Source organism: Mesitornis unicolor, unplaced genomic scaffold (genome assembly GCF_000695765.1).
Source record: "Mesitornis unicolor isolate BGI_N332 unplaced genomic scaffold, ASM69576v1 scaffold15502, whole genome shotgun sequence".
NCBI classification, from domain to species: domain Eukaryota; kingdom Metazoa; phylum Chordata; class Aves; order Mesitornithiformes; family Mesitornithidae; genus Mesitornis; species Mesitornis unicolor.
In genome coordinates, this window is record NW_010168631.1 from 26,496 (window position 1) to 45,869 (window position 19,374).

The 19,374-nt window shown below is 40.7% G+C and overlaps 1 protein-coding gene across 1 annotated transcript in view; it reads right to left on the reverse strand.

Moving 5' to 3' along the window:
* The window catches only part of ITK (IL2-inducible T-cell kinase), a 29,245-nt gene extending 20,086 nt beyond the window's left edge, over positions 1-9,159 (reverse strand). The window contains exon 1 of the mRNA XM_010179089.1: positions 8,989-9,159. Coding sequence (XP_010177391.1) covers positions 8,989-9,159 — 171 coding nt within the window. The remainder of the gene's footprint in view (positions 1-8,988) is intronic.
* Positions 9,160-19,374: the final 10,215 nt, after the last annotated feature.

Below are 19,374 nucleotides of genomic sequence, written 5' to 3' on the forward strand. Positions count from 1 at the left end.
GACAGAGAGGGGGCTCTTGTGCTCCCAGAGACCACAGCTGTGGCTGAATGCCCACAGAGGTGGATGTCTTAAGTAACAAAGTGGCAATTTTATGATGCTGCTATTAAAATCACAGTAACCATTTTAAATATTCCGCCAGCTATGAAGAGCAAAGGGATGCGGTCACACCTGGGAAGCCGCATGGGCTGCTCCTGGCTCAGCACACGTTCTCAGGTAGCACCTGAGAGCAAAGAGCTCAGGCTGACATAAAATGGGAAAAACCCAACAAGTCCCACCATAAAAATGCCTTTCTTCAGAATAATTCAGGCTGATTTCAAAATGGTTGAAAAAGATACATAAAGTTGAAGAATCTTTCTTTCATACAGCTGCCTCTGTCTTAAAAAGGGTAAATAATGTCTAAGTTCTATGGTCAGATCCTTCAAGATATTCCTTATCAGGAATTTCCTATTTTCCAGGAAAACATTTGAAGCTATTTTTGTAGTTTTACTCTGAACGGCAGGTATTGACCACTCCTGGAGACAGACCATTTGGCTCATGTACCTCTGGTGTGGTTTGACAACACACTTTTATACTCTCATGTGCTAAAATTAAGCTCTAGGAATAATATATTTGAGGTCCCTTCCAATCCCTAACATTCTGTGATTCTGTGATTCTGTGATATAGGAACCCATATCCATTGCTTGCTCTGATTTCTCTTCTTGTAACTCTGTAGCAAAATATTTACCATAGCCATACAGTGTTGAAGCTCTACCTGAGCTATTAAAATGTAATTTTATGGAGGATACGAGTATGTGGCTTCAAGGCAAGAGGCACCATTACAGGCCTAACCACTGGTAGGAAATAAGCAGGTTAATGAACAGACCACACCAACAGACCTGTCTGTGCAGACAGATCAATACCAATGTGAAGCAGAACTGTTGTGCAAGGAAAAACACCTTCCAGTGGTAGAGAGCTCAATTTGATGTGGCCTGGGGAACATAATCTTTTAAAATTACTGACATGTTACCACCTTTCAGGTATGACTTTCACCAGGCCTTGCTGAGCTTCTGCAGTAATTTGGAAAGGAACTTCTTGATCTGCGGAGCTGCCCAAATTCTGGTTATGCCTATGGAGTTGCAGAGTCTGCAGTTTATTTGTTACTTATTAGCTTATGGGTCTCTCATAGCCATGTGCTGGCATTGAGATAGCAATAAGGAAGAGCTCAGAAAATAGTAACTAGGAGCTTAACAGTTATCCCTGGAACAAGCAGGACTTATTTTTAATTATAATTCTCCAAGTAAATTATTTTTCTACTGACCAAAAGACTTGAGCTTGAACTTGAACCTCCTTGAACAATGTGTTGATGCAATTACTTTCTTATCATCTCTCTCATCTATATACTGTGGTATGTGCTGTTTTTACCATTAATAGTTTGGATATTAAGAACTGTTGATTGCTGGATTCATAGAAACTTTGCCTGAACACCAGCATCATTCAGTATTTTGGGAGTTTTCTCATTAGGAACATCAATAGTTTGAAATTTTATGGCAAATAAGACAATTTAAACAATTGTTAAATTAAATTTGAAACCTGAATTGATCAATTTGTATTTTAAAAGAAAGTTGTAATTGAAAGAAAGTTGAGATTTTGCATTTCCTGTCAATATTAAGTGCTCCAAAGGAAAATTGGAGAGAAGTGCTAATTGATAATACTGGAATTTTCTGTAGAGCTCTGATTGTTGTGTTATAGTTTAATACTTCTGATGTACCCCTTTATATTTGATATTTAAATCCATAAACATTGCTGCTTGGCTTACATGTCTATCATGACTATTTTGTCTTCCTACTAAAATAAATTTAAATAAATTTATTTTACAGCTGTTTTCACATCTAAAGAACATGAAGATGTTTTAGAGGTGGGCATAGTCTGGATGCAGAAAGCACTGAACTGTGTTGAATGACAAAATCTACTGCAATCAGTGCCTAAGATGCCTCCATTCATCTAAGCAGTAGCAGCGGAGAAGTACACCTAGGAGTCTGGGGAGGCAGCTGGGGCTGTGCCTGCTTCCCTGCAGTAACTCATCCATGGGCACTCTGCTGCAGTCCTTGCTTGCTGTGGTACCTCACCAGAGCAGCTGCGGCCACCAAACTTGCTTTTACCATTTCCAGGGACCTGCAAAGATCTCCTTGATCGCACCCTCACCTGGAGCACAGGGCATGGGAACAGACTTAAGAAGCTGAATTGCAGCACGTTCCTACATCAGAAAGTTACTATTTCATCTGCCTGTGAGACATTGTGGCACTGCTTAATAACTGTGCTGCCTGCTGTGGCTGCACACCATTGGCATGCTGTCAGTTCGCTCACCAAGCAATGTCACTCCCAACAAATAATTTCAGTATCAAATCTTGTTTACTGAGGCCAATGCTGTTTGTAGCCAAAGCCTGTTCCACGCAAACAATCTCAGTTTGTTATCAATCTACGCAGCTGAATTCTCAGTTTACCTGGAGAATCTCTGCTACTCCTACTATCCTTATAAAGTCCTATAGGCCAGATACAGCGCTGCGTTTCCAACAAAATAATTTAAAACCAGAGAAATCAAATTATTATTTTTTTTTAAGGCCAGAGAAGTCAATAGAGCTATGTTGAAGACCTGAACCTCATTAGCCAAGAGTTGGCTGGTTCACTGTTCACTCCTCCAGGTGCTAAGCTGCCCAGTTTGCAGAATTACATGAGCGAAAAACAGAAGACATGCAGGGGAGTATTGAAACCATAACCCTTCTGCAAAGTTTTTATGGTACAAAGTGTACATTTTATTGGGCTGTGTGTATAAACATTCAAGTAAAGAGATCCAGTGGAAAAGCAGACTTGGCCATAACAGCATTTTTCTCTTGGTCCATCAGACATCTGCAACAGCCCAGAATTTTCACTGAATGCCTATTTTAAGATGGCACAAAGCCACTTCCAGTGTTCACATTGTCTCAGGTCTCATCTGAGATGGTTATCAAGGTGTGCGTACCTATTATCAGCACAAGTGGTTTGACAATAAAAACAATGTCACCATCAAGAAACAGAAAAAAAAAAGAGGAAGATACTTGGCTTTTAAATGAGCTTTCCAATACGATGGAAATAGGTCTCTTATGTCATATAAAAGCAAACTGGTGAATGCTGTATTAGTTTTTTCAAAACTATTTCTGACTAGCAGATAGTGGGAGGAGTGGCTTTCATTGAATGAAGGATTCAATGAAAGAAGAAAAGCTAAATTAAATCGACTATATTAAATCACTTGTTCATTTAAAAAAAAGTAGGGACAAAAAAAAATGGTCAGAAAGGATAAAAGATTATAAAGCAACTGGCAGGCATTGCAACAATATGAGTTACAATGTTGACTGCAATATAAAGCAAAGGCATACACTGGAAGCAAAAATGGCCACAGTAGAGAAGTCTAATAGAAGGTAACTATTAGGAAATCTCATATTTATTGTAGTGTATTCACATTAAGAGGAATGCCTTCCTTCTTAAAAATACAAAAGAAAACATCCTTAATGTTCTCTGACAGAAGAAAGACTCAGCTTTGTAATTTAAAGAAAATGGAAGTATCTGGCAATTGCTGGGAACACATTGCTCAGAAGTAAACTTACAAAATTATTGGAAGAGTAAAGAACAATAAATACCTGGGTAAAGATCTGGTAGAAGCAGAACTAGATATGCACAAGAGAAAACTATTATAATCAAATTCTGGAAGATGAAATTAGTTATTCCGGCAAAAAGGAGCTATTTTTATTAGCAGACCCTACCACACGTTTGTAGAGTTAGAAAGGCCATAGACAGCAGACACAGAACAACCCACATTTTGCTTAAAGCAGTCTTGTCTAGACAATATCACCACCCTGAATCATGCCGCAGAACTCATGAACGAGAACTGCAATAGATGGGAACTTTGTAAATATCCAGAAAAACACTTGATAAGATGCGTCGGGACAGGTTGCCCAAAGATGTGAAATCTCTGTCCTTGACTTTCAAGCAGTGGCTAATGAACGCTACAGCCGCCTGGTTCTAGTGTTGGCAATGGCTCTTCTCCGAGTGCTGCTCCAATGGCTGGTCTGGCTGGTCCTGCGCACAAAGTCTGACCAAATAAATTCAAGAAATGTCTCCATGATTCTGTGATTTCACAGTAGAAATGAAACTCGTTGTGGCAAACAATATAAACTTAATCCTCCCTCAACTCTGGTGATATAATTCAGATTATTAAAATGTCCGGTTTGAATTTATAGAGGTGTACTAAAGGATTCATTTAACATTAGGCACAGGTTTGTAGCTTATCTACATCTTATTTAAGGCTGTATTGATTTTATTACATACAAAATTCATTGAAACAGGTGTGATGTAGACAGATGCCAAGCCTGACTTCTTTGTGGGTGATATGTGTATGATTAATAAATTAGTTGCAGATATACATCAGAAGACAGATGGTATTCCAAATTCTGGCAAGCAAAAAAGACTTGAGAACTTGTAGAAAGATGTATCTACTCAGATAAGTATCTTTTTGGAAGGTAGTCTTTAAAACCATAATTAAATTCACTTTAGATGAGGATTATGGCTTCATGACTGTTAAGGTATTCAGAATACACAAAACAACAAGAAATGGTATGAATGGTCACTCTAACTAACAGAAACACCAAAATGGAGATCTTCAGAAGCCAAGTCTTAGTCTGCTTACATTAGTCTTGGGGAAAAATCCAAGTCTTTCCAGGGCAGGATGGCCAAGCTGGATTCTGTATAGAATAATGAAGGTAAAATGGACTGCTGGACCAAGAAACAAAACGCTGGTTTTGGTACCATGGGTAGTTGGACTGCTGTCAGTAATACAACACGTAGATAATGCAACAGAAGCAGCTGAAGCATTTTTTGGCTGCTGATAAAAGGCTTTTCAGCCAAGATCATTCCTTTGTTCTCCCGGAACAAGAGATTGAAAGCAAATTTCAAGACACACTAAAGTGCCATCTTTATATCTGAATATCAAAGATCTGAATGAAAGAGCCCAGGACAAGGCTGACTCATGCTATGTGACCTCTTGAGCATCTGACCAGTGTAGGAAGAATAGTGCTGATGTAAATGAAAAGAGAGCTCGGTCCTTTTCTGAGTGCTTCTTTCATTGCTGCCTTTAAAGCTGGACTAGTAATAGCCCATGAGCACATGAAGATATAAAATTTAAAAATATTTATGTGCCTGAATTCCCCAGGTGTTAGGTGCAACTTTCCCAGCCCAGCAATACTTCTCAGAATACCTGTATAGGACAAAATACTTATTTTTTAAGAGAGAAAACTGTGGTGTAGAGACGTGGAGCACTTCTCCATAGTTGAGAAGGTCTGGGCCACCCCAAGATGAGCAGCCCTGATGATCATGTAATGATAATGGTACCACATTAGCGTGGTACCAGCCCAGAAGACAGTGGCCTATTCACTAAACTTGGCACCAGCCTCAGACATCTGTGCCGCTTTCAGACCACAGCCAGCTTGAAATACAGGGAGAGATGCTCGTTTCTGGCTGTCCCCATTCAGGTAGGAATGTGACATGCCAAAGACTATGCTAGAACCTCTACTTAGTGTCTGAAATACTAATCTCTCTTCACTCTGCTGTCTGCTAAACCTAAAACATTTACCATACACCATAAGCCGTTAGGCAAATGGGACATAGGTAACTCACCATTTTTGTGCTGAGTAAGGACATTTGAAACTGTCCTAGACACCACTTCACAGGGATTCACTTGTCTGCTTCTTCTGCAGTACTGCAAGTGTACTGGCACCCTGAGAGTATCACATAGTGTTTTCACTGGCGGTTATTCTGGTGAGGACCAAACTCATTGAAATAGTTAATAAAATTATTGCTCCCATGTGCTCATTTACTCACATGCACAGTAGCTGTAAAGATCAGACTCTGGCAATGAAGAATTTTTGCCTGTGGAATTGATTTGCATGCTATAATAAAGGCACTTCTGATGTATTTTAGTAGAGACGGGGGCTGAATACATGTGCCTGTTATCAGGGCTTCGCTTTATGTTAAGACAGCCCTGCATTGTGCACTGCATAATGTATTCCAGAAAACACAGCTTCTTATTGTTGTCAGTTATTGGGGGCTCATTCTCCTAATGAAATATGTAAATATCTGTCATTAACATTAACAGTGATTGTGTGCTTGGTCCCTGAGGAGAACAGTGCTTTCTGTCTAGCTATGGCCATCATGATGAAAAGGCTATTACAGTTATTGCAAAAATTTGCCTTTATGATGTTGGTTGTGTGGAAAGCTTTTGGTATCATTTACAGAATTATCCCTGTACCCCTTTGACCTGTTTGTTTCCTTGCTTTGGACTGCTACAATAAACGCTTAAACATCTTTTTATACCCACAGCATCAAAATGCAGAGAGAAGGACTGGGTGCTGAACTCCTTTAAATACAGGCAAAACATACCAGCCTGGGCTTAACACATAAGTGTATGTTTTACCTTAAGCCACCCAATTGAATTCAGTGGGACTTGTCAAACTGTTAAGCAGTTTGCTCATTGAATTTACCTGACTTTATGCACCAGCTGTTGCCAAAGACTGACTGGGGACCAGAGAGGTGGCTACTGTACTCTGAGTACAGTAATCCACTGGACAGGTTGGTAAGGGGCTCTTATGAAACTCTTATAGCAAACATCCACAGAGATTTCCCTTGAAAAAAATACTTTAAAAGCCAAGACAGTTGCTGTTCCCATCTATATGGTGCAGTATGCATGCCTGGGGATATTCCCCACCACGGCAGCCAGCTGGCAGAGAACAGTAATGTCCTTACTGCTTTGCCCTGAACCTCCAGAGCAGGGGGACCACATGCAAACTGCCTGCTGGCAATGGTGACAGCCTGTGCTACCCCTTGCCAGCCCCACAGATTATCTGAGAGTCCCCGTGAAGCAGAGCCAAACCTGTGCCAAGGCCTGCACTAGAGGATGAGCACTACAGAGCATGGATGGCAACGCCTGCGCATGGTCCCCGGTCCTTGTTCACTCACCAGGATGGGCACAGTCACGTGTTGGGCAGGTGTGGTGATTTTCCCTTCACCAGCTGTGAACTGGATTGGTGGGCATTCACTCCATTCTCAGCATAAAATAAGATGGTTCTTGCATGGGCTGCCCTATGCTGTCCTCTCCAGAACAGCAAGGACCTAGCCATGTGGAGGTCTCACCAGGATGGTCTAATGTTAGGGAACATACTGAACCCATTACATTGGTTCTGGGAGTATTTCACAGGACAGACTTTCTTCCAATTAAGTTCTTCTATTCAGGTAACAACCTGATTTTGACAGTCTGTCAGAAAAAAAATCAGTGTTTTTTGGAAAATCAGCCTTGTAATTACAGATATAACCACTGTCCCTCACATAAGAGCTTGAAGTTACATGTGTGTTTACATATACATGTCTACACAAATATAATACGTGCACATTTAAAATACATAATGTTTAACATGAAGTAGGTAAGATACCAAGCCCTCATGTCACCTAATTGACCTTTCAGAAGACTAGGGCAGAAAATTTCCAGACACTCACATAGCATAAGAGATCTATGCCCCACTGAAAGTCACTGAGTCAGATTTTCCAAACTACTTCAGCATCTGAAGATGCCAACAGACACCTACTGCGATTCCACAAAAGTATCTAGGCAAAGTGCATGTTGAATTAATCTCAAGTCCGCCAACATTCAGAAAGCACCAATGAGAACTAGTTGTGGAGATTTCTCTAAATACCTACAGCAGAATCACTTAGATGCTTTTGAAAATTTTACCCAGTGGAATAGTTGCAATAGAATTTAAAATCTTAAAATAATGGCATTTGAAAGATAGTTTGGATAGCAAAGACAGTCTCAAACCAAGTACGGACACACTGTGTAGCAGTAAGTATTTTCCTATTTAAATATAGAGGCAAGAAAAACATGAACTATCAAATAAAAGCAAGAGAAACACTTTGTTGGGCATATTTGAGAGAAATAACTTGCAAGTAAAAATTACTGTTAACCCTTAAAGCTGATGTCCAACCTCAACTGGGTTATGATACAATACATGGGTACATCATATTTCTGTGATTCTTTGGTTCAGTGTTAACTTTATTTTCTGCAACTGAGCAAGACGAGATGGTCTGAAGTTGCCAGCACTGGATAGCAAGGCAGCACTATCCCCAGTACTGGTCTGCATACAGAACAGTGCCTAAACATAATGGATTAACAGCATGTTCAGTGTCTGTTAGAAAACAAGCAATATTAATTATAACTGTAATGAAGCTCAGCAAACATCCAGCTAAACTAAAGAGGGAAATAATTCTCACTTCACTCAAACACTTAGCACAATGGGGTGCGCAGATTGACTTCTAATTTTCTTCATATTTAGCAAATCAGGGAAATACAAGCTTGGGGAAACAACGCCTAGTGTGAGCATGGATCTCATCATCACGTCCCTTCTGAAGCTAACGCCGAAAACTCGACCTATTACACATGGCAGCTGAGTTCATTTTAAAATGCAAGGCTGTTCTCCTACCAGCCATCGATCTGCTGCCATGCAGAAAAGAATGGGAGAGTGAAGAACTGTGGAGGATTTTTTCACAGCTGTAATTAGGGTACATTGTGATCTTTGCGATAAACCACTCCCGGTCACACATGGACACATGTGAACTGTGGGCACAGGCTCACACAGCTGTTACACACCCAGGTTATAACAGCCCCTGCTAAATTCCTACAACAAAACTAGATCCCTTCTGTAAACAGCAAGGTAGTCTTACTCTTCCATGCACACCAAATGCCCACTGCCCAGCTCTGATTGACCCACAGGACCACTCTGCCATTTTCAGTGAATGATGCCATAGCAAGGATCAAAACGTGTTAATAAAATTTAACAACAGCAATCCTCCCCTCCATTACATCCGTCCTTTCCTTTAACAAATTTCATCCTTCCCTCCATTACTCTATTATGAGAGAGAAAATGGTTGACATACCCCATGGCGATGTTCATAGTAAGCCAACTTGGATTTGGTTAAGACAAAGAAGCGCACTTTAAAGTTGGAGGGTGAAGTCCTCCTCTTCTGCTGGGACTTTTTGATCAGCAGTTCCTCCAGGAGCACACAGTTATTCATGGCTGAGCCAAACATGGTCCTCTCCCAGGACATGGGATGCCTGCCCTACGCGCTGAGCGCCTGTCCAAGAAAGAGACACGAGAAGGAAGACAGTTAATTAAAAAAATAAAAATGAGGTGTTCAAAAGGCAGCGTAGGTGCTTTGAGCTTTATCTTCCCATCTACAGCAAAGCTTCCTTTCTGTCAAACCATAACCACATCCTCTCTGAAGTCATAAAATGAACAGCACATATTAAATACATGCTAAGGTAAATGTTATGGAAAAAATAACATCTGAGGGACATTCAGTAGATGTGAGTCAATGATTAGGGATTAATTAATAAGGGGTGTGGCATGATTAAGCATCTGTCTCCTATTCGCCCGTTTAGTAAATACAGTTATAAATGCATGCACTGAATGTGGATGCATAGGATGTCTCTCCTGTCCTCTTAGAAGTAGGTCTTGCTTTTTTGCAAAATATCTTGCTATTTCTTTTTTGAAGGCATAGTGCCTTCCCATTTAGAGAATTTAAGTTGACTGTGTGTCAGAGATTTCACACAGTGTATTTTGAGGAAGTTTCCTGTGTAACATGAAAGTTCCTACTATGCAAGGAAAGAAAATCATATCTAGGATATACTTGTATAAGGAATGATAAATATTTGTAGTCATTAGGTATTTAAAGTGAAAACAAGTGGTTACAATAACCAATAACTAATTAATTATCACTGGTTACTATTTACTGATTACTGACTGCTTCAGGTGCAGTCTAATCACCCTGTGGCTGGGTGTTCCAGGAGGCACAGGCACATCATGCCCTCTGCAGATGCAATCAAGACCAAGGTAATCAGCAGAGAAGTGAGCACAAGTATCAAACCAAGCACAACTGGTTGCCTTGGGACTTCAGGGCACCCTGCACCGGGCTAAATATAGAATGATAAAAAATTTAATATGTACATAATGCACTTCGTACAATAGCACTGTTATATTTTAATCTTTTTTATCCATTCTTCCATTTTTAATATTTTGGGGTTTTTTTATTAGTCATGTATAATTGTATTGCTGGTGCTGCTCAGGACTGGAGAAATGGAGTCTGATGGAATATGACTGCAAGATAAATATTTACCTTACTGCAAGGTAAGTATTTTTATTATTATTTAAAATTTATTTTTATTAATTAGGTATTTCTGAAAATTATTTCAATCTAAATAATTTACGGTGCTGACCTTTGCCTTTAGTTCAATGTAGCATTAGGGTATAAGGAGACAGCTTCCTATTTCTGATATAAATTTAGAGTTGTTTTCAATCTCCAAAGAAGATACTTCATTATTTTAAATTCAGTTCATGAGGAAAAAATAATCTGAACAAATGTCTGAATGGTGAATGCTGCTTAAATGAAAACTTGGGTTTTATAGGGCAGTTCTTAGACAGTCTTGGGAACCATATTTCTCAGTAGAATGTATTGGTGATTGCTCTCCAAAAAAAGCGGTGTCACATTCCTTCCTTGCTGTTTTATATTATATAGTTTAGGCAGCATGTTCCAGGGATCATCAAATGTTCCTTGCCAATTTTGTTGAATCCTGAGAACCTGCATTTGCCACAAAGATACAATTTAAAGGTAGCACTTGACATACGGAACTGTAAGAGAATTTGCTAAAGGCAATGCAGTATCATGAAACAAGGAGAAACAGAAGCTGTGGTGCAGTTGGTCCCTGTATATTTATCTCTATTTCTATGTGGTGGTCTTGCCGAAGATGCGATGCAGCATATATTGAAATACTCATTGTGCTTAAGCCTAGCGAAGCTGTGTTTCCTTTCTTGGCAGAGAGACTGAGTTCCAATGAACTCTTATGGTTGAACGAGAAAGATGATGTAAGTCTGTGATCTCCTGAAAAATCGTCACTGCTGCCAAGGGGGATTTCAAATCTATCTGTAGACCACAATCAATACTCAGGCCAAATTGCCCAATCCTTCTACAAAACACTTTGCCTCATGCAATGCACGTACATTAAAAATTCAGTCTGCTGTGGGTTTTCTAAAATTGCGCTCTATGTAAACAGCAGGTATTGGGGTACTTCCAGACCTTCTTTAGGTGCTTCCACCTCTAAAATACAGGGCACTCTTGCAGGTATATAACTTTCCTCTTGCTTGAGAATTTGCTGGTTTAACTTATGCTCCGAGATCCTTTCTTGTAATTAATAAACCAAAACAGAGACAGTAGAGTGCCCTGACAAACTGTATGGACTTCACTCTGCTAGCAACAGTGAATTCCCCAAAAAGGCTGTTGCTCTTAGCAGCATTTTGCTTCGTTTGTGTCAGTACAGCTGAATTTATAACCACACTTGGTAATTTCATTGTATTTTAGCTATGAATGCTTATTCAGGCCTATGTTATTCTTTCCAGACTCTTCTTTGCATTAACTGTAGTGTTTTATGGACTTTCTGAAAAGTCTGTGTGGCTTGGGCCAAGGGGGTTTGCAGTCTTTTGGCAGAGATGTACACGTTTTCTTCTCAGAAAATGGAATATAAATAGAAATGCAAGGGTGTGACATCGTAGCTCTGCCAAAAAAGCAAGGCATACAGGACAGCAACGAGATGAGACACCAACACGTAGACCTCTGAGGGCAGCAATGCTGCTGGAGATGAGAGGATGTGGGGGGAGAAGAGATTCAGCAAGGGCGGTAAGCAGTGGGGGGAGAGCTAAGAAATTCTTTGAAGGCAGAGACTGGCAGCTCGATTTCTTCATGAGATAAGAGATGAGTTAGTGGAGGGACACGAAGAGGCGAGCTATTTGATCAAATGTTCAGATAGGGGGCTTGGCAACTGCGTTTCATTTCGTGTAAACATGGTATGATGCGATGTGTTGTAGGAGGTCTGACGGGAAGATGCTGCGAGGGTCAAGGCAAGAGAGAAACAAGAAGCAAGTGAGATTTGGCTCTGCACGTGGGAGAACTGGACAGGCTGAGCTGCTGTGGAAGAGAAGATACAGAACTGATACACACATGTAGAAAGACACACACAGGTGTAAGAAAATAATCACAGATTTTGGCCAGGAGTGATAGAGAATCTGGTAGTTATATCAAAACCAGCAGGATTTAGCAGGCGAGATCAGTCTGAGTTCTGCATGCTGAGTTCAAGCTGATCATGGGCCAGTTACGATATTAGACAGGAGAAAAAATAAGACTGATCATAATACAGAAAACAGCCAGATTTGGGTGTCATTGATACAAACACAGGAGCTGATTTCAGTGAGAACTGCTGGCTCTCCCTGTTCTGCAGTATCTTTATCAACTGATAACCCTTCACTGTTGAACTGGGGAGGAAAGTAGGGACTGATGTTTTTTTGTCTCCAGTCTTGTCACAGATCTACGCCTTTATGTTCACTTTTCACTTTAATCCCAAACCCATGTGCAGCAAGCACGTAAATATTTGAGTCTAGCAAGCCAAAACTAGAATATGAATACTCTCTAAGTCTAATGAACAGGTAGCCAGGTTGACATGTATATACAAAAACATACAGTCTAAGAACTGTGTTAATATTTAATTATATATTTATGAGAGAGTAACCTGCTTATGTGAATTTCAATTTTATTTAATTTCAAAGATTATAATGCCTTGTCCATTTTTTAAATAAAATTCTCTGTTGTTTTCCAGATATGAACTGTAGACATAAATCATATGCCACCTTTCATCTGGGTGACTAACGTGTTATAACTCCTTTAAACAAAGCTGCAGTCATTTAAGGGCTTCAGAGCCCTTCTACAGTAGTTCAGAAGATATTTATGTGTATATATATATATATATATGTATATATAGTTAGGTAGAAAGACTCCATTTGTCTAGCACCAGCTTGGCTCCAGAGCTGGAAGATGTGAGGATAAGTCTTAGAGCTCTCCACACAAACTATGTAGCCCTGAGGAAAGGGCTCCTTGGGTGCACAGGAATATGCCGCTAACACAGGTATCTCACTTCTGGAAGGTAACCTTGTATGATGGTGCAGTGACACACCGAACATATGAGAATATTCCTTTTGTTCAAGGGCTTTTGGCACTGCTATACATTGCACAGAAATTCTGTATATTTAATAGAAAGGTATTAAATATAACTGTCCTAAGTATCTTAAAACCCCTGTAAGTCTATCCCTTAAGACAAGGAGACAAAGCCTGATGAAATTTTTAGGTATCCTACATCTTTGCTTAGGTGCCTTTATAAACCTGCTACCATGTATCCTTTAACACTTTTCCATCCATATTCAGGAAAAAATGAAATATTTTCAATTTTTCTGGTTTAAGTTTGAGCTGCTGTGTGCACTTAATGCTTCTCTATGCTGGGCAAGTTGAGGTTACAGATAAAGTTGTTCTCATCAGCTGTGGCCTCAGTGGGCTCCTTTTTTTTCTTTTAATCACCTTTGTTCTTCCCTTGCTACCTTCTGCAAACTGCTCTATTTCTGCTCCGAAAAATGTTATTTTAGGGATTGGATTTTTTTTCTTAGGGGATTTACCCAGATTATGCAGTTCACACTTTTATTACTGCAGACTGTGGAAATCTCCCCACCCGCACATCCTGCTCTGATACCAACACTTATGTCCTGAAGGCAGCAGAGAAATTTATAAAGTTAAATATAGGTAGTTTTTGTTTTTATAAAAAAAAACAGACCGGAAAGCTGCAACTATATCTTCACTCTCATAAAACAGCCTGTACAATTCTACCATATTTGGGCCAGGGTTACTGTCTGGGTGCCAGCTCTTTTTCACCATCTGTTCAATGTGATGATTATCATTAACTTTCAAGCTTACAGAATTCAACCCAGCTTGCTACTTAGGTTTTTTTGAGGTGCGAGAAATTCTATTTAGGTTACACAGCTTCTTTGGCAGTTTATTATCACCCCAATAAACATGTCTCCAGTAGACCCAAAGAACAAGACAGAAAGCTGCAGGAAAAGGGAAGAATTAGCCCAGACTTTGAGCCAGGTGCATCCAGCTTTCCTCTGGGTCTCACAGCTGCACCTTTGAATCTGCTCACACTGCTCCCAGTGAACAAGGGAGATGCTCTGGTAGAACCAAAGCAAGGTTCTCCTGTGAACTGTTTGGGAAAGTAGATGCCTTGTTCTGAGCATCTGCTAGGAGGAGGCAGTGAGTTATCCATGGTTTGAATGCCTGAAGCAAATCACTCCCAGGCTTACTGACATTGGCAGTAACCTAGAGAATGTGTTTTATACTGGTGAACTTGCACAAGGTTAGGACAGGCTCTTCCGTGATGAAGGTACAAACAATCCTTTGCTCAGCTCTTCTTTCTTAGGCAAAAATGCAGAAAGGAAAACCTAGGTTCATTGTGTCATACCCAAACTGGGAATTTGCTCCAGCTCTTTTTACTAATGCCTATCGTGGTTCCTGTCTGTTACTATTTCCTTCTGAAGACAAAGGTGTGACTTACACTGCTGGCAAAACCACAGTGCAGTTTATTCTGGCAATATGACCTGTTTGCAGCTACCCAGGTTGCTGATGGCTGGATAGGGATTACTTCTTCATGCCATGCAGTCACATTATTTTTGGGACATGTTCATTTAGAAGCTAGAATAGGCAGTCACCACAGGTGTGTGACCAAGTAAAGACCCAGCATCAATGTCAGGCTTAAAAATCAGGTAAGGGCATTGCTTCCAGAAACGACATTAAGACTGTGAGCTAGGAGAGTGCTGGCTGGTTCTACCCAAACATGCCTGGATTTTAAGCCATGCCAATTTATTAACCAGTAGTGAAATACCTGTTTCATTGCTAAATAAACATGGAGGCTCTGTGCTGAAATTTGAATCTCTTTGAATCTGGTAATAGACTGTATGGCAAGAAACAGTTCAACTGTTGTGTGCATTGAAGACTGGTGTGCCCCAATTTCTACATGATGGGAACATTAAACTTCTTCCCTACATTAGTAGGTGCACCAATAGGCTGCAGCTGATATTTTAGTCTTAGGAGTTGGAAAGAAAAGGCAGCACAGCACAGCACTGCACAGCAAATTCATTAATTCCCAAAGCCACAGCAGGAGATGGGGAGATGGGAATGAACCACAGCAGATGGAGATATAAAGCTTGCTTAAGTCCCCTTCACCCCCAACAGGCTCCTTTTCTCTTCCCTTCTTTCCTGGTATATCTTGCAACAAAGCCTGTAACAATCACTAAAAAACAAAATTCCTGAGCTGATTGCTTAACTAGGCTGTAAGATGTAACACTCAACCTAAACCCAACAATAGACTGGAATCGAGTTACATTGTGGAGTTATTTCTCAGATAACATGGGAAAAAAAAACCCTCCACACTTTTATTTACTATTTAGAGTGCAACAGCAATCAAAAATAGAAGAAATATGTTCTAGCATGAAAGAGAGCAGCAGTGTTCTAAGACCATGCATGAAAATAAGGTTTGTATTTACTATGCTTATGTGATGCTTGGATTCAAATTCTGCTAAAATAACTTAGCATACTGTGATGGCACACATTGTACACACTGCTGCCGAATTTACAGAACTGGAATGCCTGATAATGACACATGCCAATTTGCCTGAAATTAGTTACGAAGAAAACCAAAATAAACTGAACTAAAGCAATAAATTAAGATGTTGTGTCTTTGAGGCAGAGTGTATCATCGTACTGATTCACCATCTGCTGAAGGGATGTCCAGGTTCATTCCCACAGTTGGAATTGTGCTGTATTATCAGTGGTAGGCTTGTACTGGATAGTGTCTTTATTTCAGAAAAGAGCTCAAATGTAGCAGAAAGCAAATTGCAGAGTGCTACACATGACACTCATGACCATTCTTAATTTTTCATTTAGAACTATGGTAAAGAGAAGTGTTAGCAACTACCCACAGGCTGGATAGTGTCATCCATGGGTCTTCTGAGAATCAGCCAAGCTACCAATAACAAGACTGAAACACTTTATTTTTTCTTTCATTAGTTGACATTATATCCCCTCTGTCTTGGCCACTACAGACTGGGAAGATGACTCAAGAAGATCACAGAGATCATACCCTCCACTGTCTTCTGTCTTTTGAAGTCACATCCTTGCTGCACAGTTCACTGAGTGCAAGACACTAGAGAATCAAGCTCAGCTCCTGTTAAAAGAATGTGAAGTCAAAGGCTGGAAAGTCCAATAAAACCAAAGGTGTGTTACTGCCTCCTACCACATGGGTTTTCTCATGCTTCTCTGGAGGTGGTGCTTTTTATTCCTTGCCTGTTTTTCAGGTATGATGTAACAAGACAATTTGAGACAAGCAAAGAGCTTGCTGCCACAGAAACAGGGTGAAACATTCCCCTCACCATCTCCCTAACCTCCTCCCTTCTGCCTATGCACTCTTCCCTCTTAAAAACTCACCCTAATGCTGACAGTCAGTGAGCTGACTTAGCCCACAGTCATGTTTTCTGTGGAGTTTGGGGTTGCATCGGTTTCCTTTGCAATCTTATGCCTGACTGGGATGGGACAAAGTAGTGAAAAGAAAGGACTGAAATAAGTAGGGGACTGGAGGAACCGTGAAGGAAGAAAGGAGAGCAGGACCAGGAGGGAAGAGGTGGAGGAGGGTGAAGGAATGAGACCTCCTTTTCCGAAGCAGAAAACTGTTTAGTCGCAACATGGAACTGCACCATTGCCTGTATTTGAAATCCGTGCTCTTGGTTCCATATTTATGTGTCCTGATAAGATCTGCATCTCCATCCTGGAGTACTCTCGCTTCTTCAGAATGATTATTTCTCCGTGTTGAAGTAGTACTTAGAAACAGCCACCATGTAAAAAAAAAAGAAAAGGAAGAAGTTAAAAAAATAAAAAAGATAAGCCATGTCAGATCCCCCTGGCTGATAGTACGTGATATTCTGCTCCGAACTGTTTAGATTCTCAACTGACAAGATCACCAGCTGACGAAAGAAGCAATGTGGTATTTTGATTTTATGAATGAAGATTAGAGGTCTCGTAAATCTTCCTGCTGATCCCAAAGGACCTTGTGGTTTTATACGGAGAGTTTGAATGACTGGTTCATGTCAAACAGCAAGCCTGTGGCACGGGAGACTACCAGAGTCCCAGGTCAATGGCTGCACCAAAGCACTCCTTCAGCCTGTGGTAGGAAAGTGGTGACAGGAGGCAGCTTTTTAAACTTCTTCATTCTTTAATGTTTGGTTTTGGTTTTGTTTTCTTTTAATTCTTCACTGTCAAAATAATTAAAGCATAAAATATTTATTTTAGAATCAAATTACCTTTTGTGCTTTCCAGTTTTCTTAAAGGTGGCTCATCCTGACAGGTTCTGTACTAGGACAGCTCTGTTTCTCATGGATGGTTAGCCCAGGTCCACTGCTGAAATGCTGAAAACTGAACACAACATGGGCAAACCACCTTATCCTCTTACGTTTCTTCTGTGCTCAGCATGGCTGCCCATGAGGGTATTTCTGCACAAAGAAGGGTTTTCTGTGCCCAGGCTGCTGAGTCTGAGCGAGCCATTCGTACTCATGACATTTCAATACATACAGATGTGTTTCTGAAAAGAACACCATATTAATTGACATCTTGGGGTACGATAAAATCCTTAATGTAAGGACCTTTATCTTACTTTTAAAGTAGAAGTAATGGTATCAAGGGCAGAAAATTTGAAGATATTGTTTCAGCTATCAGACAGCATCAGATCTGGCAAGCTTAGAAACTTTTGGCAAACCTGGATTGAGCCCAGATCAATGCACTGTCAGTTTTCCCTAAATTAAAAGTTGTAACTCATTATCAAAAGGCAAGAATACCTTCCTTTGAAAAATATTCACAAATCAAGACCTAGTTACTTAAAAAAAAATAAATCCTTGAGCCTATGTTTGAAAACATAATCTAGGCCATATCCATACCTACATATACATGGATAAATACTAAACTACAATCACACTGATGACTTCAATCTGTGAATGCAGAGGAAAGAGGACAAACCTTTAACTCAGAATAAGTAATGAACAGATGTGAGACTAAAACAATGTACTAATTGAAGTCATCAGGAACGTCATGGAAAATGTGTAAATACTGTACAGCACTGCCAGAGAGTGGCATTGAAATTCATAATGGGAGAGACCTCTTCAGCAAGCACTGAAGGCCAGCCTTGCTTCCTATATGACAAATACTACTACATCATCTGAGAACAAATGTCTCAAAGGGGGTTATTTCCTGCCCAAAATATACTTAGCTTACAAGTGAAAATAGATCAACCTGTTTTGCAGCCAGGGTTGCACTCATCACTGTAGAGTGTTGTTTGGTTTGGAATATTTAAATACTAAGATATTCAGTAAAATGTGAGCCATAAAGGTTTTTTTCAGGTTTTTCTAGTAAAAACTGAACTGTGCTGGAGTTTCTTTGCATTGTTTTGGAGATAACTAACAGCATCCAGAGTAATTATCATTCAATCAAAACTTCGTTTTGTGAAATGATTAATCTTGAAAAGTGAATCTAAACGATACTGCATGTGCACGTCAACGGGTCCCTGGCAGGCAAAGGCCATTGCTGCCATCTGCTGAGGAAGAGACAAAATGGGACATAAACGGCCACGCGTCAAAAATCCTCTCCTTTTGGCCATTTCAGGGAGCCATCCCTGCAGAGGTGATGCCAGCAAGCCCAGCTCCCCACGACCCACAAGGTGAGAAACTGTAATCTACAATTTTTTCTTCAACTCCTAAACCAAAACTGAAGTCACGAACATCGGAGCCCAGCTGTTTGTTACAGCCTTTATGTACTCGCGTTTAGCAGGTTCGGCTGAAGGAACAGTGCAAACACTTTCCAGGGCAACGCTTTCATTTCATGACGGGGGTAATGCCCGTGTTTCTGATGCCTGAAAGCACCACACACCGTGTGACCAGTGCACATCATATGACCAGTAAATACCACATGACCAGTACCTACCACATGACCACGAACTAAATGATCACTATGTACTTCAGTGGTTAACATACAAGGATTGTGTTGGCAGACCCTGATCTAAATATGCCCCTTTAAAGGCACTCCAGCAGCACGGTCATACCGACCCTCTCCAAATACTATTTCACCGCAGCGGGGCCCCCGAGGCCTGCAAATGCCGGGCCGGTCGCTCCCGTTCCAAGAGGCCTCTGTCTTTGCCGCCTCCGCAGTGGCTTCTGGTGAGGGAACACCGCACCCTTACAACCCCACAACAGCGGTCGGGGTGAGGCCCCCTCGCCCTGCCTGGTCTGCCCGGTGCCACGTCCGGGATCGGTGCAGCCCCCTGCAAGGACTTGGCCGGCCGGCCAGCACCGCCCACCC